The sequence below is a fragment of the Arvicanthis niloticus genome, chromosome 2 (genome assembly GCF_011762505.2).
Source record: "Arvicanthis niloticus isolate mArvNil1 chromosome 2, mArvNil1.pat.X, whole genome shotgun sequence".
NCBI classification, from domain to species: domain Eukaryota; kingdom Metazoa; phylum Chordata; class Mammalia; order Rodentia; family Muridae; genus Arvicanthis; species Arvicanthis niloticus.
In genome coordinates, this window is record NC_047659.1 from 82,931,387 (window position 1) to 82,953,018 (window position 21,632).

The 21,632-nt window shown below is 32.4% G+C and overlaps 1 protein-coding gene across 1 annotated transcript in view; it reads right to left on the reverse strand.

The window, feature by feature from the left end:
* The window catches only part of LOC117703198 (uncharacterized), a 175,182-nt gene that overhangs the window by 54,196 nt on the left and 99,354 nt on the right, over positions 1 to 21,632 (reverse strand). The window contains 13 exon segments of the mRNA XM_076929414.1: positions 2,345 to 2,400; positions 5,602 to 5,674; positions 5,764 to 5,792; positions 7,854 to 7,947; positions 9,509 to 9,579; positions 11,766 to 11,856; positions 12,359 to 12,429; positions 16,137 to 16,215; positions 17,424 to 17,494; positions 18,551 to 18,632; positions 18,716 to 18,744; positions 21,224 to 21,293; positions 21,383 to 21,411. Of these exon segments, the coding sequence (XP_076785529.1) occupies positions 2,345 to 2,400; positions 5,602 to 5,674; positions 5,764 to 5,792; positions 7,854 to 7,947; positions 9,509 to 9,579; positions 11,766 to 11,856; positions 12,359 to 12,429; positions 16,137 to 16,215; positions 17,424 to 17,494; positions 18,551 to 18,632; positions 18,716 to 18,744; positions 21,224 to 21,293; positions 21,383 to 21,411 (845 nt within the window).

Sequence of the window (21,632 nt, forward strand, 5' to 3'; positions counted from 1 at the left end):
TCAGGGAAATGCAAATCAAAACAACCCTGAGATTCCACCTTACACCAATGAAAATAGATAACAAGTGATAGCACATGTTGTTCAGGCTGTAGAGAAAGAGGAACACTCCTCTCTTGCTGGGAGGATTGCAAACTTGTACAATCATTCTGGAAATCAATCTTGCAGTACCTCAGAAAATTGGATAAAGTTCTAACTGAAGACCTAACTATACTGCTCCTGGGCATATACCCAAAAAATGTTCCACCCTTTCATAAGGACATGTGGTCCACTATCATCATAGCAGCTTTATTTGTGATATCCAGAAGTTGGAAACAATGTAGATATCCCTTAATTGTAGAATGGATAAAGAAAATGGGGTTCATTTACATAAAGGGATACTATTCAGCTATTAAAAGAAAGGATGTCATAAACTTTGCAGACAAATGGATCAAACTAGAAAATATCATCTTGAGGGAGGTAACCCAGACCCAAAAAGACATACATGGTATGTACTTACTGATAAGTAGATATTAGCCAAAAAGTACAGAATACTCATGATACAATTCATAGACCATATGAGATTTATCAAGAAGGAAGGCCTAACTGAGTATGCTTCAATCCCATTCAGAAGATAGAAAAAAATAATAACTGGAGATAGAGGGTGGGAGGGATCTGGTTGAGAGAGGAGAGGAGTAGGGGAGTGGGGGGGGGAAAGTATCAGGTATGGGGGAAACAAGAGAGAAGCCCAGAGGTCCAGGAAAAGAAGTAGAAATATGTTGCTGTGGGAGGTAGGTGGAAAGGGGGAAACCTCTTGAAAGTCCCAGAGACCTGGGATGTGAGAGGCTACCAGGATTCAATGGGCATGACCTTAGCAGAAATGCCCAACAGTGGGGAAATGGAACCTGAAGAAACCTCCCCCAGTACATAGACAGGATTCCCAGTGGAGGGATGGAGCCACCCACCTACTTTTAAATTTTTTGACCCAGAATTGTTCCTGTCTTAAAAAAAAAAAATGCAAGGACAAAAAATGGGGCAGACACTGAAGGAAATGTTATCTAGTAATTGATCCATCTTGGAATCTATCCCACGGGCTGGCACCAAACCCTGACACTAATACTGATACCGTGTTCTGCTTGCCAACTAAAGTCTAGCATGGCTGTCCTTTGAGAGGCTCTGCCAGCAGCTGACTATGACAGATGTAGATACTTACTAACAACCTTTGGGTTAGGTCAGAGACCTCTGTGGAAGAATTGGGGCATGGATTGAAGGAACTAAAGAGGATGACATTTCCATAGAAAGACAAACAGTATCAATTAACTTAGATTCCTCAGAGCTCCCAGAGGCTAAGCCACCAACCAAATAACATCCATGGACTGATCTGTGGCCCCCAACACATATGTAGCAGAGGATGGCCCTGTCTGACCTCAGTGGGAGATATAAGCTTAGTCCTATCAAGACTTGATGCCCCATGGAAGGGGTATGCTGGGGATATAAGTTTGTGGATAGGTGGGTGAAGGGGATGGGTGGGTGGTTAGATGGGGGAGCACCCTCTTAAAGGCAAAGAGGAGGGGTATGGAATGAAGAATTCTTGGAAGCGGACTAGAAAGGAGGAAACATTTGGGATATAAATAGATAAAATAATTTAATAAAAAATAAACAGCCGGGCGCCTTTAATCCCAGCACTTGGGAGGCACAGGCAGGCGGATTTCTGAGTTCAAGGCCAGCCTGGTCTACAGAGTGAGTTCCAGGACAGCCAAGGCTATACAGAGAAACCCTGTCCCGGAAAACAAAAAGCAAAACAAAACAAAACAAAACAAAAACCCAAAAAAAACCCCAAAAACAAACAAACAAACAAAAAAATGTTTTTACAGAAAAAATTCAAACAACTTGTTTTCACTTATCTTTGTGTAAAAGATCATATGTGTAGATGTAAACTAGTTTGTCACAACATATTCCAGTAGTAACACTGGCATAGTATAAACAAATAAGGACTACAAAGCATGATAATATTTTAACACCTCTTGGTACCTCATGGTTTTTACAGTTTTCTTTGAAACTGTCCTTGTTTGATGGCCACATGAACCTACACCTCTATGGGAGGAACTGAACTCATATGTGTAGAGACCCTAGCAGAATCCTTAGCTGTTACTTACCTTATAGCTTATTGCTTCTACCTCAACAGTAACTATAGCCCTTCAAGAAGGAAATATTTATCATTTAATGAAATTTATAATAAAGTATAAAATTATAAACTATTTTCCCATTGAAAAATTTAAAAACATAATGCTATTTGTCCTATGTCATATTGTTGTTGAAAAAAATAAAGCGTTTTTAGGTTAGACTTTTAAATTGACTATTTACATACCAATAGCTGGTTATTTCTGCTGCCATAACACAGGTCTTGATTATCTTCTAACATCACTGTTCATAACAAATAAACATCCTGGTTATACTACAAACAGCATTAAAGAAAACAGCACTGATTGCAATGATAGTTAAATATTTTTAAATCTGCAATAATAAATCCCATCTTCTATTTCTCCATTTGAGTACTTCAACTCAGCTTAGTTTTCTTTATCTGACAACATTATTTTAGGAGATATTTCCAATTATCTAAAACTCTAATATACTCCTTTGAGACACACAAACTATATCTTGGTTTTAGGCAAACAGAATTGAAAGATTTAGTCATGATATATATGGCCAAGATTTTTATTCTTAATTTTAACAATAAAATTAAATATAAAAAGTCATACATGCATATGAACTCACATGTACATTATTCAATCTAAAATAGAAACATTTAAACAACATGCTAAGCGTTACAGTTATTCTCCTGTCTTCCTATGTACACATAGCTTTCATTCATTTGTTCCCTGTGGTGAAAACTTTCCTTGCTTCTTTTAAGATTCGCTTGACATTGAGAAGTTTTCCCTCATTAGTTTTTGGAGAATGCTAGGTAGCTCTTGAATTAAGTGAATGGCTCTTCTCATTTTTCTACTCTAGGTTCACCACCTTAACTTTATTTGCTTCACAAGTCTGTTCCTTGTACTCCTGCATAGGTAGATTACACTCTTCCAACCATCTTTGAATAAAAACTTGCTATCTCTTATTCTCGGTAACTATTGAGGTCCTGTTAAATGTAAGGTGCTGAAGATTAAAAGCTGTAGAAGGTTTTAGGGATGACATATCAAGAGGGAAAGGTTGAGTTGAAACTTGAAAAGGATCTTAGGCAGATGGGACAGTGTGAAACATGAATGGCAACAGGTAAAGAAGTGTTTAGTAAAATATAATTAGCAACTCCAACAAATGATAATTAATTCATCCAAAAGGAAAATATAACAGGTAAGAAAAAAGTAGTAGTTAAGTCATCTTAATGAATTAATAATTTATTATGTATGACATTTTGATTCTTACTCGGGGAATAGTTTGTAATGATGAGTTACATAAAGGGTCAACATGAAAACTGATATATATATTTTACATTTGTTGTCATAGAATTGATTTCATGATCTATTAAATACATTCAATAAATAGGTTCAAAAAATCAAAGCACATACATGATGTAGGTAATTGCTAGAGTTCATGGTACTAGAAAATACTCTTTACACTACCAAAGGAGAAATGTAAACACTACCCCAACTACAAGCCCTGCAAACTACAATGGTGATATTCATGGAAGATTTGTTAGTGTAATAGTGGCACAAAGTTGTGGAAGTAAACAATCAATCTAATTGTATTTAAGGCCAATATCATGAGATGGAACCCTTCCCTGATACCTTTCTTATGGCCCAAAACCTAAAGTTATATAGGTCAGGGACGTAACCTAAGGGAAAAATAAATAAAAAAGGAATGTAGCAATAAAATTATTTCCGATAAAATTCTTCTATATTCATAGGTCAGTTCTTGCTCAATCATCATCAGAAAAGTTTCTTCCTGCAGTAGATGGGAACAAAGAGAGAGACCACAGCCAGACATTTTGCAGAGAGTGAGAGACCTTGGAACACTCATTGGACATACTATGGGAACTATGTGGAAGAAGAGGCAGAAAGAATGTCAGAGTCAGAGGAGATGTAGCAGGCCAAGGAAACTAGTCCCTAAAAGCAACAGGACCTATACAAGTGAACTGAGAACTAGCAGCATGCACAGACCTAAATGGGTCTGTACCAGATGGAGTCTCAGCAGATAGAGTGGACATTAGCCACTGGTGCTAACCCAGAAGTTATCTCCAATAAACAACCACTCAGAAATGAAATTAGTCCTTTCTAGTGGATTCTGACACAAACAACTAAAGCTAGGCCAACATGTTTTGTTGTTTCATAATACTTTCTCTGATTTTTTTTTTTTTACTTTAATTTTTATCTTACAAGCCTCCTGCTTATATGCTATGGTTTGAGTTTTTGTGTTTTACAAGATTTTAGTGTGTGCCAACGTGTCTGTGCATCTATATGTGTTTCTTGTATTAGTTTGTCTTAGCTCTTTGTTTTTCTGTTCTTTAGTTTGTTCTATTTAGGTTTGGTTTTTATTTTTTGTTCTATTCTGTTTTATTATTTTATTGGTTTTCTATATTTTATAAATGTCTCTTTGCTTACTAATGATAGAAAGCAACAAAGTTTGTAGATTTGGGTAAGTAGGAAGGTGGGGACATCTGGGAAGATTTGGAGTAGGGGCAATTTTTATCAGAATACATTATTGAAGAATCTATTTTCAATAAAAAGAAAATAAAGAATATGAAGGGACCTTGATTTTATTGCTAAAGTTATCTTCAAACACTTGAAATCCTAAAGTGCTTTGTCTTCAGGCTAGTAGTATGTTTACAAAATTAAAAATGTATGAGATGGTATTTTTATACAGTGGAAAATTTTATACTTTCTTGATGCCAGTAGATCTCCTAACAAACATGGGGCTGTCTCCTGAGATGCTCTGCCAGAGCCTGACAAATACAGAGGCAGATGCTCCAAGCCAACCATTGGACTGAGAGGGGGAGTGGGGGAGCACCATCATAGAAACGGGTGTGGGGGGAGAATGGGGTAAGGAGCTTTGGGGGGGGAAACTGGGAAAGGGGATAACATTTGAAATGTAAATAAAGAAAATATCCAATAAAAAATGAAAAAAATGGCATTTTGAGTTGAAATTAGGTTGTAGAAACATAAAAGTAGAAATACCTAAATAAGTACTCATTTATAAAACATTTTCATAAGATTGTAAATACTTTTCTTAGACATTGCTCAAACTGACATTTCTGTTAGTTAGGACAAATCCTTTTTTCACATTTGGAAAAAAAGTCAGTAAAAAATGAGAATACTTTTTTTGTTTCAGATATGTTAAAATGTTTCTCTCCCTTGCTCACCATAGTCTCCTTAACTACTTCTTAGAAAAAGGGAGGAGAAGAAGGTTTTGGGAGGAAAGGTAGAAGTGGAAGCTTTGATCAGGATGTAAAGAAAACAAATAAAATTAATATGCAGAAAAAAATAAACAAAACTAATTTCAAAATTAATTACTTACATCTTCAAAATAGAAGACTGCAATGCTAACGTGAAAAGTTATAATCTGTATGTTCAATGTCATCATTAAAATTTTACATAATAAATTCTTCTTTCCAGAATAATTTTGTGAAATTACCTGATGTGAATGTTTTTATTTCCTGTCTTTCCAATTTTGCATTTGGATCAAACACTTTTATTTCAGTGGGATCCTGGATGAAATTTGAAACAAGACACTCAGTAGTTAAATTATATTCCACAAAAATAATGAAAAATTTATGGGGAAAATAAAAATATTTACCTTATGTGGAGTACATTTCTTGTGAGAGTCTGAAAAAAATTGAAGAAAATTTATAGCAATTTAAATTTAAACAACTGTCACATATATCTACATAGAAATTATGAAAGCCATTCTTTATAATTCACATATAAATAGTTTCCTTAGATTTGGATTTGAAAGAATAACGATTATAGTTTCCTTTTGAAAATATGATTTTCATAAACTAATAATTCTTATAAATTTAACTGAAGTAGAAGAACAACATATACAAACTGATCTGCCGAGTAATAAAGAGAAAACTGCTTTATATTCAAAATTCTGAGTATTTGAATGATTATTAAAGAATAAAAAAAGATAAAGTGTATTTTTTAATGGAGCCTTTACAACTAATAATTACATTATTATAATAATCAAAACAATCACCTTTTGGCTCATAATTTAGAAATTGAAAACCGATATTAATATTTTAAAAGAAAAGTATAATTTATTGTATAAATGAATAAACTTGTATTTATGAAGTTTATAAAATATTCACATTTGTGTATGATAATTGTATGACTACATGCTCCATGTAGTTTGTATATATGTATTGTTTCTGGTCAACATGTGTGTGAATGAGTGTAAGGTAACATTATCCTTTAGCACTGTTACATGCTTATGAAAGGAAAACACAAATTATATTTCCAATACAATTTTACACACTAAGTTAAAATGTATGTATGTATAAAATGCATGATCAACATTTTGAGTATTCAATGAAGAACTTTTACAGTTATTTTTGTTTTAAATTAGTATACATTAGTTTGACATATGATCTTAGTACTCAACAGATTTGTCTGGAAGCCTTTCCCCACACATGCTTTAGCATATCCACTGGTGTCATCCATGTTCAAGTGATAATAGGCAATCTTGTTGGTGAGACTCCCATGAATTTTGAAGAGAGCAGGAAGGAGTGGGAAGTGGAATCTTAGTCAACCTAATCATTTTCATTTTCAGCTCTTTGAGAATTGTTTTCCTGCTAGCAAGGACACCTGCAGGGATCCCCTCCCCCAACAATTTACAGAACTTAAAATCCCAGAGATAAGAGACTGGCATGAGCATTGTTTTCATCATCCACTAGGGCCCTTCATTAACGTTTGAGTAGAGTTGTTTACTAAAATAAGTTTGTTTCCTTGTGATTGATTACTTTCTTGAAATCTAACCTTGAGCTCACTCTTACCATGTCCTCCAAACTGAAGGAGACCAATTCTCTGACTAGTAATCATCTTACATGTTTCTGGATCTCTCTGTAACTACACTATGAAATCATGTTCAACTAGGTTGTTTTGACATGTGGGATACTCTCCTTGGATGTAGCCATATTTTAAATAACATTGCTATGTGCAAGCTTGACTAAATATGTTCACCTATGCCTATATGTAAAACACAACTGTGCAATACCATTATTTAAGATGTTAGCTAGGAAGCTGACTACCCTTGCAGAGGTCCTGAGTTCCAGTCCCAGCAACCACATGGTGGCTCACAACCATCTGTAATGGGATGCAATCCCTCTTCTAGTGGGTTTATTATTATTATTCTAGTGAAGGAAGCAACAGTGTACTTACATACATAAAATAAATAAATCTTAAAAAAAAAAAGATAGGCTCCAGAAGAAGAAAATATAAAAAGAAGAAAAAATTCAGATTCATTTTTGACAAAACTTGTTGTTTAAAACATCATTTACATACATTGCACACTTATAAATTCCATCAAATAATTTTCTAAAATGTATTATTTTATTTTCAATTTCCCATTATTTATACCTGTCAAGTCTACTTCCATGGTCTCCCAGTATCCTCTATTTTCTTATTCTTTATTTTCCCTCTCTTCTTAGTACTTATCTTATTAAATTTCTAATATAAATAATATCGTATGATATAGGTATATTTCAGATCTCAACAATATAAATTTAAAATGTCATTGAAACTCTATAAAATATTTACCTTAGTACCATATCACACATATTACTTTTTACCACACGTTTGGTAGGCAGCTCTTAGTTCATAAAACATATTCACCCTACTTTGAAAAAAAAAGTATTTTTTGAAGTGACATTGATGAAATACAACTACCTTTCCCCCGTCTGCTTAGAATATTCACGGGTCTTGGAATTAGCCCCATCAATAAATGACGAATTCGCCTAGGTTGAAGGTGCTTCACATTATCCTGGCAAAACAAGTATCAAAATAAATTGTAACAAGATTTTCTAATTACTCTATAGTAAAACAACACCTAACTTTTAAAAACAAGTATTTCATTATTTCATACTCAAAATCAAGCACATTTTTACAAAATATGTCAAGATTATATAATATATTCTGTCTAAATTAAAATCATGGTTCAAGTCATTTGGTAAGTGAAATGTAAACTTCATATTTGTAGGCAGAAGAAAATATATTCAAAGCTAAAGTATCAATCATATGTGTATTTTTCACAAAAACACTTGTAGCATCATGTTTTTCATTAAAAAATTGGCACTTAAAATTCATATATTAATTTTAATTTATTTTTTATTTTTTGTTTGTGTTTCTTGGATCTTTTATTATTAATTAAGTTATTCATCCCAGTGGTAGCCTCCCCTCCAGTCTCTCTTCCAAGTCCCTCCCTCTCACCCTTCCATCCATTTCTCTCCTCTCCCCATTCTCCTTTAAAGTGCTGAAGCTTTCCATGGATATCAACTGGTTTTGGTATTTAAGTGGGTATATGAATCTTGCCAGATGCTCATTTCAACATTTTCTTTTTTGTACATCGTAAGAACAAAAATTAAAATGGCTGTCTTAATTTTTTCTACAACCTGGCAAAAATACTACTACATTTAACTTCATCTCCTCCTTAATCGTGATAGATTTTTTTAACCATGGCATTTTTAATTTATTTGGGGGTATTTCCTTATATCACCCTACCAATAAATCAATTACAGCACCTAATTTTTGTGTGAACCACTGAAATGGTGTTTCCTTAGAATTAGGTTATGTAACTAAAGTACAGAAAACAAGCTCATGTGTACTATCCAGTCACTTCATGTTACTTAGCAGACTGTCAACAATTGAAAATAGTCGAGGTCACAAAAACAAAAAAACAAAAAAACAAACACAAAAAAAACCAAAAAAAAAAAAAAAAAAAAAAAACAAAAACCCCCAGCATCTGTGACTATCGTCACAAGTTTGATGACAATAGCCAGTCAAAATCTTCTTTAGTATCAAAGAAATTAAAATGGTTGCAGGGAGATCTCAAGTACAGAACAGTCTATTTCCACAGCATAATTATAATAGTCTACAGTTGCCTGTGAGATACAAGTTCTAACAATACAAAACATCCACATACAAGATCCGAATTAGGTCAACATCTAATCTACCTTATGCTCTTTCACACCAGCGGCTAGTAGTATTCTCATTTTTTCCCTTGTTATCTTAGGTAAAATAAAAGTAAATTGAAGATACTGTTTGGTATACAACAACAAGGATATTTGTATACCATTGTTGATGTCTTCAGGTAGTTAGTCGTAGTAAAGGTTATCTTATAATTTTACAATTGGATAATTATATAAAACTTAAAAATGGGGGAAAAACAATGAAACTGTTTCAAAACTCTGTACATTCTAAGAATTTTAAGATTCCAAACCAAATATACTTAAAATAGGTTGAGCTAAAATTGAAAACTTAGCATGTCACTTGTTTATAAAAGAAAATAATAGGAATTAGAATTTAGCAATTCAACTTTTACGTACAGATGATTGAATGCTTTCACTGCCATCAATATTTCTTTGATTTTCCTCCAATTTAGCTTGTAAGTCTTCTTCTGTTGAAAGAATTCATTATTTATTTAGTTTAATTAACTTATGAGTAAAATCTTTAAAGTAAGCTTTACAAACAAAATAATTAAAAACTTTTAATAATTGTATTTGTTTTTTCACACTTACAATTTTATTTAATTTAAATTTTACCTGCATACAAACTGAAATAGAAAACACAGATAACCACCAAGAACTTCAGTATATTAGAAAGATTCCATATTGATACATGAACAAATGTTAAACATATCCACATATACATGTATGCAGTATGTATAACCACGGGTTAATAACTGTAGTTGGATAAAACAGGGTTCAAATTCAATTTTGTATCACATAACAGTAACTTTAGAAAGATGAAAATCTAACTGGTGTCCACTGTTTCCATTTCATCTCTTAGGCATTTTGTAACTTAAATATGACATGATTAAATTTATTATTCTCACAAATTATTTTCTGTTTTTAAATATAGTACAACATTTGAAAGTTTTCTTGATATTCACTCTCTTTCCTTAAAAGTTCATTTATTGCTCTTTCAAGTATCAATTTTATTAATTTTTCAGCCTTTTCTTGACATAAGGGTGAAATTTTCCATTGCAGATAGAATCTGTTTATTACTGGAATAAAGGAAAAGTTTCTTTCATCTTTGCATAAACTAAATTCTACTGCAGAAAAACAAAAACAAAAAATCCTACTAAATTTGTATCAGGTTCTAGCTGCTGATTAGAAAAGATGTTTTAGTATTTTGACTCCTAATGAAAGAATTTAGAAATATACAGGATAGTAAAAATAGTTTAAAAATACATGAGCAAATAGCCAGAAAAAAATGTGAAATATATCAGCTTTAAAAACATAGGGGAATTGATAGAACATTACTAGATTAATGGAATCAAATGAAATGGAAGAAGAGAAACTGTCTAACAATTGAGACCAGTATGATGTTTAGATCAGCCCACCACAGGATATCCACATATCAAATTTTATTCCCATGGTGTTCACAATAGCTAAGATAGGGAGTCACCTTGGAATTCCAGAAAGATGAATAGATAAAGTAAATAAATGTGGAACAGGGAAATGAATGAAAATAGGGATTACTCTGCTGGGCCGATCATGCCAGAATTAGACTAATATTTTTAAAATCGTATTTTTATTCTTCTGTTTATATAAAGGTGTAGAGTAGGTTTGCTTAGGGAATATATTAATGTGTGTATTAAGGTATATATTTGCTTGTAGTAGAGGCAAGGTTTTCTGTATCTCTGTTTGTAAGATATAAGTCTAGTAAGGAGACTGGAAGATAGGAAGAAAGGTATGAAGACAAAAGAAAGTATGGTGATAGAAAATATTTTAAGTGCAACAATAAAATCAGAAAGAGTGGCAATATGTAGAGAAAACTGGACTAGCATAAACAGAGGAGAAAAGCTAAGGCTAGTGAGTAGGGAAATAAAATAATATATAAGACTATATATGTATAGAACTGCCTTCATGACAGTTCCACACTATATATAATATTTTGAACCAATAACTTAACAGTGAAAAATTTAGCAAGCCACACACACATACACACACACACAAGTGCATGTTCAAGTGCATATGTGCACACAAACATACACACAAATATAACAAAGACACACATATCTTATATATATTAAAGATTTATAAATAACTTAGACAATTATTCTATTGAGTTTCATGATCCTTTGTTTTTGAAAATGACAAAGAAAAAATTCATTCTCTGTAAATATGTGGGAGAGAATGAATATCAGTGATAAAAACAAAAATGATATGCATGATTTCAAACAGATGTGTATCTAAAATTGAAGCAGACTGGAATTCAGGGAATTTTCAAAATCAAAATTCTCACTGGAGAGTATGAAATATAATCTATTCAGGAACATATAATTTAATGGCTGCACCCTATAATTTTATTCTTCACTAATAATTTTCTATTCAAAATTTCAACTTGGAAATTTTCCAAACAAAATTATTTAATCCGTGCTTGCCATGTAACTCTCTTTGACAATCACAACCCAAAATGGTACTGAACTTTCATGAGCTGTATGATAGATTACCACTAAATACATCTTAAGGTTACTAAAATTTTGATTAGCAGTTATTGGGCTATTAAAACATATGACTTTATGTGATTTTAATAAACTATGTTTCAGATGACTTATTGATGACATGTAAGTCTTACCTTCTCTTGCATTAGGAAGATTTGTGAACCTTGGACTTATTCTCATTGATGCGTGAGGATTATACCTGGGTGGAAGACGCATAATGCTACCCTGTCAAAGCCAATATCAATAGTGAATTCCATGAATTAATTTCCTAGGACTTTACCATAATATAAATGTATTTCTTATTTTACATTAGCAAATAGTCTTGAAACCAAAGGATTCATGTTTTAAAATTCAGCAAAAACAGAAATATAAAATGCTGAAAAAATTCAGGAATTTATAAAATAACCAGGAGATCAGTGCATTGTTGTTGATATCTCTAAGTTCTTCTATGATAAAATTATCTTACATCTCATAATAAAAGAGGAATAAAAGAAAGGAACAGTGAAGAATAAAAAATAAGAACAAATCTTAGACAATGTTAATTAGGAATACTGTGTATTCTATGCAAGTTCTAAAATGTTAACCAGCTAAATATTTTTAAAATTAATTTTAAATTATAAAGAAGTAAATATAAAAGCATTTACATAAGAAAATTTCACTTAACCTATGATAAATTTTTTTTATAAAAGTATATCAAATTAGCAATTCAAACTTAACATTGACTTACAGATGGTGCAGTATTGGTATTGCTCTCAAGATTCTTCTGATTTTTCACTGATTTATCTTTTAATTGGGTTTCTGTTGATTTGTATGAATTTGAAATTAAAAAGCAAAAATAAGAATGAGAACTAGCATTTTGAATGGAGCAGTCTTTATATCCAAAGATAAGAGCTTAAAATTTGTTATTATGATATATATATATATATATATATATATATATATATATATATATATTTTTTTTTTTTTGGGGGGGGGTTTGAGATAGGATTTCTCTGTGTAGTCCTGGCTGTCCTGGAACTCACTTTGTAGACCAGGCTGGCTGGAACTCAGAAATCCGCCTGCCTTTGCCTCCCAAATGCTGGGATTAAAGGCGTGTGCCACCACCGCCCAGCTGTTTTTATAATTTTAATGCTAAAGTTTAAAGTTCTGAGGCCATCAGAGATTCCACAACCACCACTTTGGGATCCATGCCATCTGCATATATCAAACTCTCAGACTATTGCTGATGCCAAAAACTGCTTGCAGACAGGAGCCCAGTAGGGCTGTCCTTTGAGAGGCCCTGCCCGCACCTGACTAAGACAAATGCTGACACTCACAGCCAAATATTTCAGGGATCTGAAATTAATAAATTAATGATGAACTAAGAAGACTTGGAAAAATGATAGCAAACAATACTTCAAAAGGTTAATGAGAAGAGATAATCAAAAGATATCAATTAACAAAATAGTAATGAAAAGGTACAAAGAAATAAGTCCATTCTTTGAAAAGAATAATGAGACTGACAAACTTAGAGCCAAATCAACCAAAATATAGAGAGAAGATTCAAATTTAATAATATTAGAAATGAAACGAGAAACATTACAGCAGATATCTAAGAAATTCAGATAATCACAACATACTTTAAACTCTACCAAACTGGAAAACATAAAGTAAAGAGATGAATTTCTCTCTATGTGTGGTCTACCAAAGATAAGGATGAAGTAAATAATTTAATAGACCCATAACATGCAATGAAGACAGAAACATTAAAGATCTCTCATCTTAACAGCAATGACAACAACAACAAATCCCAGTACGATATGGCCCCTGCGAGGAATTCTATCATAACTTCAGTGAAAATACCAATACTACTAAAATTATTCCACAAAATAGAAAATAAAAATCATTTCCAAATTCTTTTAATGAAGTCACTAGCAATCCCCCTGAGAGCAAAACAAGTTGAAGATCCCCATTTGCTCCCCCCCACAGATTATATGACAATATTTCTGATGAACATGAATACAAAGATTCTCAATAAAATACTCAGAAAACAAGTTCAAGAACACATCAAAAAATTAACAAACAAGATTTGAATTCAGATCACTGGATTCAGAGTTCAGAGTGTTCACCATTACACAATGGAACCCACTAGCATGACATGAGCAGGGAAGATTTGGCCTGGGCCTTGGTTAACTGTGTGCATATTGTTGCCTAGACAACACAATAGAGCTGCTCCTTGTGGTGTGGGTGAAGGAGAGATGTCCTGAGGAGGGAGAGATGTTCCTGCCCTTCACCTGGACAAAGTTAGGATACCTGGACCTGGTGGCATGGGTACAGGCAAATAGGCAGGCTGACCCACTTAGTTAACATGAAGGCTCAGATCCAGGGCTTAGAGGTGGCCCACCTCAATGCATAGCCCATCTATGAACTCTTGTGGCACCTGAAGGGTCCATTCTTGCAAATTGAAAACTGTGTAACACACCATGACACACTAGTGTGTTATAATTTCAAGCAGCTTCCAACATGAAATTTTGTTTTGTTTTGTTTTCTATTGTGGGAAGGTTAAAGGATGGTGGGAAGATATGAAGTGACAAAAGGAAGGGGAGATAAGTGGAATTGGGGTATATGACGTGAAATTCACAAAGAATTAATATAAATTTTTAATTAAAAAAAGATTATCCACTCTAATCAGGTTGGCTACATCCCAGAAATGCAGGTATAGTACAAATGTGTAAAGCAATAGCCATATAGTCTAACATATGAATAGGCTAAAGGACAAAAACTTTATGGTCATCTGAAAAGAGAAGCAGAAGGCCTATGACAAAACCTGCGTCTCTTCATTTAAAAGTCCTAGAGCATCTAAGAATATAGTGAACATATCTAAAAGTAAAAAAGACAGTATACAAGTTGATAGCTCAATGAAGAAAATATTTTTAAAAACCCAAAGCATTTCTACTAAATTTGGAACAAGAGAAGGACTGCCAATCTACCCTTTTCTATCAATGCAATTCTTTGAGTCTTACTTATGGAAATAAGAAAACAAAAAGAGAGCAAGAGCATATAAAATGCAAAGAAAGAATTCAAAATAGCTTTATTTGTAGATATGATTCTATATATCAAAACTCAAAGACTCCATGAAAAACCTCCTATAACAAATAAATACATTCATCATACTAGCACCATATGAAATTAACATAAAAATCAGTAGTCTTTCCACATTATGACAAGAAATAAACAAGGGAAAATTCTCTATTCAGAACTGTCTCCAAAACAAAATTTCTTAGAATAAATATGCCAAATGAAGTGAAATCCTTGTACAACCTAACCTCTGAAATACTGAAGAAGAAAATTGCAGAGGATTCCAGAAGATGAAAGAATTCCATATTCAAAGTTCAATACAACTTGTTGTGAAGATACCTGTCCTACAAAATGCAATTTATACATAACACAATCCTCATCAAAAGTCTATTGCACTTCTTCACCGAAGTTAAAAAAAATCTTTAGTTTCTACACAGAATAAACAAAACTTTCAGGATAGCTAAAACAATTCTAAACAGTAAAAAAATAAAATAAAATAAAATAAAATAAAATAAAATAAAATATCTGGAGGTATTGCCATTCTAGATTGCAAGTTATACAACAGAGCTATAATAATAAAAACAGCATGGTACTAGCATAAAAAACAGAATTATAGATCACTGAAATAAAATTGAGGACCCAGCTATAAGCCCATGCTCTTACATAGATGTGTTTTTGACAGAGCCCAATGATGCACATTGAGGAAATTACAGCAATTTCAACAAATGATGGTCATATTTTATATCCATATGTAGAAGAATAAAATGAGATTCCTTGCCTCTCCCTGAACAAATTTTAACTCCAAATTCACCAAGTACTTCAACATAGAATCTGATACCATGAGTTTGATAGGGGACAAAGTATAAAATAGATTTGAATTCATTGACATAGGAAAGCACTTTCTGAATAGGACTCCAATACCACAGACCCTAATCTCCAAAATTAATAAATGAAGCATCATGAAATTAAAATGCTGTTGACATTCCATATCCTTCCTCGCTTCTATCTGATGTTCTCATCTTGGTTTATACTCACTATTTTGGAAGGGACAACATTATATGTAACATTAAGTTGAGAGTATGTTTGGCTGACAGATATTTATGATAATTATAAATAAGAGAAGCTATGCTAAGACCCAGTCCTCCAATTCATGTCTTTCTAGAAGTGATGAAGACAAAAAGAATAACAACCTTTTCCCTTCCTCACCATCATGTTTCTACAACACTAACTTATTCCTCAGGACTGCTCATGTAACAGACACTCTACCATATAATTAGTTGTGTCTTCTCCTTGACAGAATCTTTACATGATCCATAATGTATTACAACCTAATAAGTTACACTACTTACCACACATTTCATATGCGACTTTTGGTACAGTAAAAGATACTACCCCCTCTGATTTAATAAAAATTCTTTGAAATGACTTGTTGATGTTATGATATTTACCTTTTCCTCCTTCATTTAGAAGATTCATGGGTACTGATGAAGGAAGTACGCGGCACAGGGGAAGATCTGGCACGGTATTCTGGTAGAACAAATACTAACAGTTAGTTCCATGAAGATCCACTCATGGAGTACATTTATTTTTTTTTTATTGTGAAAACATTATCTTCTTATAATTAAGAAATCAGAACACATTTCTGGATGAACCCTGTTTTAAGCATGTTGTTAATGGGCTTTGTTCTCTGAATTTCTGCTGCTTCATCCATCTGGAATTATAAAGATTTAAACTATAAACATGTATCATTTCTCTCTTCTTTGTCCCTGATTATACCCAACCCTTCCTCCGTTTCCTCATATATTGGACATGTCACTATCACACTCAAAAGGTTTCTTTCTGAGTTTTCTGAATTTTTATTCTTTCTTTTTCCCTATAGAATAGAAACCTTAAATAGTGTTTAACAGAATTCAATAATGCTAGGGCCCCAGTGTTATTTGCACTGATCTCTTAGTATGTGTTTTCTGATTACTTGGTTATTTTATCAAAGAAAAGCAACTACTATGTCTACAATGCATCTTTCCTTTCTTCCTGTCACTGCATAGATATTCCATATGTGAAAAATTAATCAAGGCCAAGGAAAATAGCAGCTTGACAGTGACACTTCGATGAATGATTTATTTGATGGCAAGATTTTCTGAAAAAGTATTCAAACTTAAATGCATTAAATGGCTTTGATGAGACCTCAAGTATGGATCACTCTACTTCCACAAGATCAATTTCCCAACATTTCCCCACAAAGTACAAATACTGTGTTAGATATCTACTGGTGGTTTTAGTTAGAGCCAGATCTACTATATTCTAATGTCAGCCTATGTCAGTGAGTATTATTTTGACTTTATCTACGAATTTTATTCAGAAAAGAAAAATATACACCTGTGATAACTGTCAGGAACAGAGCAAGGAGATGGCCTTAATGTTTTCTGTGTCTTAGAATATTAGTAATGTGTAGTAATATTTTTTGTGATTTTACAGTGTAGGAGGGTAAAAAGAAGGGACACAAATGGAATAATATGAAAAATTATTGGTAACAACTACCAGTGAAATTTAGCACTAAAGCAAAATAGATTTTTAAGAAAATTCAATATTTATAACTAGATAAGTGCTTTCTAATCAAATTTTAAATTTTCAAATTAAATTTTAGTAAGTGTCTTGAAATTTTCAGCTTAGTCTATGGTACATTTGTAATAAAAATTTATCTAAAAGTGGAAACTCCAATTTAATATAGTACATACAGATGACTGAGAACTTTCACTTCCATCAAGATTTCTAAGGTTGCCATTTGCTTTCATTTGAATGTCCACTTCTGTTGAAATCAAGCAGTATTTTTATAGTTAAAACAAACTTTAGAAATAACATTTATAAACTAGGAGTCTGTGCAACTACAAATGAAAAGTTATTATGAAACTTACATAATAGTTTTCTTAGTTTAAAGTTCAATTAGTTTTGATATTTACTTACATAAAAATACATACAATTAACAAGAAATTCCATGCACAGTTCAGATCATAAAGCATTACATGCCTAAATATAAAGATATATCACATTCTCATCTCCACAACCAGGCTTCAAAAAACCCCATATAATTAGTAGATTTAAAAATAAACAGAAAGGAATACTATTAAACAAAAATAGACAAAAATGAGCTGATCAAATATAAGAATATAGATTTGGTGCTGGTAATCAATATTTCTGAAAGTAATAGTAAAATTTATTAAACCTGGGATTTCTTCTGTAGGTTATGGAAAAGCAAGAAAAATGCTTCATTATATTGCCATATATAAATTTCTATTAGATACAAGAGACAATGAAAATCAGAGGCAGCAAATTTGATATACCATAAATTAGAACACAAATCCTATGTAGTCAACTGATAGGATGAATTTCCATATGTAATACACATATACCTCATACACAGATCTTTTATATATAATACAATATCACTCAAAGCTCCTGACTGGGAAAGAATTATTTGCCTTAGTCTCCCATGAAGCTGGTATAGGTATACAGATATAAACCATGACTCAAATGTCATATGTATTTTAAAATTCTCAAATGTGTGATCTTTCCATAGAGAATCTATAAAATAATTCATAAAAAGCATGCTTCCTAAAGGGGAATATGAATTTACTTGTGCACACACACAATGTTTATGTATCTTCGTTATACTAACTGCTATTTTTTGAATAATAAGAGAATAAACTATTTTGAAATTATGATGATAAAATGGTGGGTGTTTTGATCACTTATGTCCTAATTTTCCATATGTTTTGTGAAATAAAGGTTTAGAGATGAAAGTGCTATCACATCCTCAAGTGTTTTAAAAGAGTTGTCCCAGGAATTTTAAGTTTTAGAGAATTACCTGATGGGTGTTCCCACTTCAACAGTGATGACTCAGGTGGAACAGAATCCTCTCTTTCAGTTGATGGAGTTTTCTGGTTGGGCTTTGAAATGGGATATTTATTGAATTTTCTGTTTGACACATGGTGCAATAATTATAAGCCATGATAAAATATAAAGTTATTACCTTATATTCAAGGTGCTTCTTATGTGAACCTAAGTAGAAACATACTATCAATTATATGTTAATATCTCTATAGAGTCATGGTTTTATTCAGAAACAGCATGGCCATCAACATGGAATTTAGCTTGCGATATTCGCTAAAGTTCAAGTGTTAGTAAACTTTCACATCATTTTTCATCTGTCTGTGTCACAAAAATAAGGGTTAACCACTTGAAAGAAAATCAAAAATATGCAGTAAATTAAAATTAAAGTTATTTAAATTAAAAAATGTCATCTCAAAAGCTGAACTAAGGACAAAAGTCATATATACTAATCCAAGGTTAGTAATTATAATTACAGAATTTATTAGTACAATACACTGCCATGTGCCGCCAATGAAGCAATTTAAGGGCATTCAAAAGAATATACAATAAAAAGTTTTCATGCATTTTTACATTAGCCTGAAAGTTGGCAACCATAAAACATTCACAAAAGTACAGTAACAGGCACAAATCATTTATCACCAAAAATGTGGCTGAACTGATCAGCTTGGACATTCACTTATAGAATAACAGATCACAAAATACTACTTATACAAGCATGAACTGGGTATGGTGAGGACAGTATACCCTTTCATTTAAAACATACACATCTGGATTCCTAGAAAGCAGTTTTAGGGAGCTATGTGAACCTAAAGGACAAAATATGTTTTGGTACAAAAAGTTAATACCACCAAAGATAAACGTAGCCCAGGTTTTCACAAATGTAATAAGTTAGAAATCAGTAACTCATTACCATAGAGTCAGAGTGACATTTCACAAAGGCACATTTTGATAGTCAACAACTGGATGCTAAATGGCCTTTGAGCTTGATTGTAGCACCAGCAATGTGTGCATCCCATCCTAGCATCTAAGAGTTCAGACTTCAAGCCTGATGAATCAGAAATTAAATTATTACCAAAATTTACATAATTTGAGCATTTCTTCTCAGTATGTAGGCTGCATCCACATGCCTTTAATACACCCTGATGTGGTAGAGGCTAGGTGATCATTTTCCTGTGAGTCTTCCAATCTCAACAGCCAAAGAAGCCACAGCCAATACATAAATTTGTGTTGGCCTTTCATTCATTAATTACAACTTACAGTGTGAATTATTCAATTATAGGTTTTCCTAATATACCAAAGATAATTGTTTTATTTCAATTTTGTGCAAAATGTTTTGAAGTCAGAAGGTCATTAGTCAATTACAAATACTTGCCTCTAAACCCAAAATTTAAAAAGTATAAGAAGATGTGACATGGATGGACTTTTCAGAGGAACTGGATATTTTGACTAGTTATGTGAGAACTTATGAATTACAGTAAAGACAGAAAGAAGTCAAAATGCAGGAGCAAAGCAGACAAAGAAATTTTAGGTGGGTAGAAAATCAGTCTGGAAATGTATACCAGATGAGGCAGAGTTAAGTGCACATAATCAAGTCATAGAAAGTGACAAAAATAAAACAGAACAACAACAAAACAACAAACAAAAGAGAGAAAAAAAGAATAAAACATGGCAGAAATATAGACTTCCAAGCCAACACAGAGAATAAGTAAAATAAATAATACTAGATGTTCATGAAACTATCATAGACACTAGTTTTTGATGGCTGAAACAATGAATTAAAGAGAATCAATGACTAAAACACTGATATTTTGGCAAAAGTCATTCTTATGCTGACATTTTCATAAATAACTAAAATATGGACAATAGCCTATTGAGGGCTTGGTGATTTTCACAGCTGAGCATCCCTATAATATGTGGATAATATCAAGTATAAGTGGCATGATGGAAAAGTGTGAGACATAGTAGCCAACTCAGTAAAGGTCTGTAACAATGATGTAATCTTTTACTCAGAGAACGGTAAAAAAGATATCTTCTAGAACTTAATTGGGAAACAATACAGAAAACTGACAATTGATAAGTGTAAATGTAAATTGAGGTCCCTAGGTGACTACAGGCTGTCATTACATTATCAAATAAGATGTAATGGTACTTGATGGAATACATAAGTTGTATATGTTCAGACTACTCTTTCTCTTCACATACATCTATGCTGATGAAGTTCATTTAAAAAGTCTTCAGAAACACATACTTCTTATGTATAATTGGATCATGGGGTGATCATAAAGTGTGTATATTTACTAAACTAAGATCACCTGCAAGATATTTGTGCATCCAAAGTGGAAACATGGGTAGGCTGACCCATAAACATGGGAATATCTAATTAATTCTAATATCTAAAATTAATGCTAATATAATAACCACTTATATTAAATTATATATTATTATTATAATAAATTATATATTATTATATACTATATGTAATATATCATTATATATTAAATAATACTAAAATGATATTTTGATTATCTATATCAATTTCCAGCCATCTGGGGAGGGAGCCAAGCCTTAGATATGAGACTTCTATATGCATGAGAATTTCAAATGTTTTAAGTACTTGTTCTAAAGGAAACAGTTTTACACAATTTACCTGCTGGGAATTCTTGTCTATACTTCACTACTGATTCTTTAGTTGAAACATCGGTGTCTTCAGTGGAAGACTGTGGATGTAATATAAATGGTAGTAAATAAACATTATGTGCCATACTTTATAAATGTAATGAACCAAGCAAAAGTATAAAATCATTACCTCTTGTTCAGGATAGTTAATACAAAAACCTATATAACAAAAGGACATGTTGTCAATTACATATGAATATTCCTAAATCAGTCAGAATTTCACCTATAATAGCAATGCGCAAATATCATCCAATTTAGCTTTCAGAATGGTTAGCAAAATTTGGAGACTTTCACTTTGGGTATTGTGTTATAGTTTGCTATGTCAATGTAGTTGATATATCTTAAAGTAAGGCTACACATTAGTTTAAATAAAGTCACTG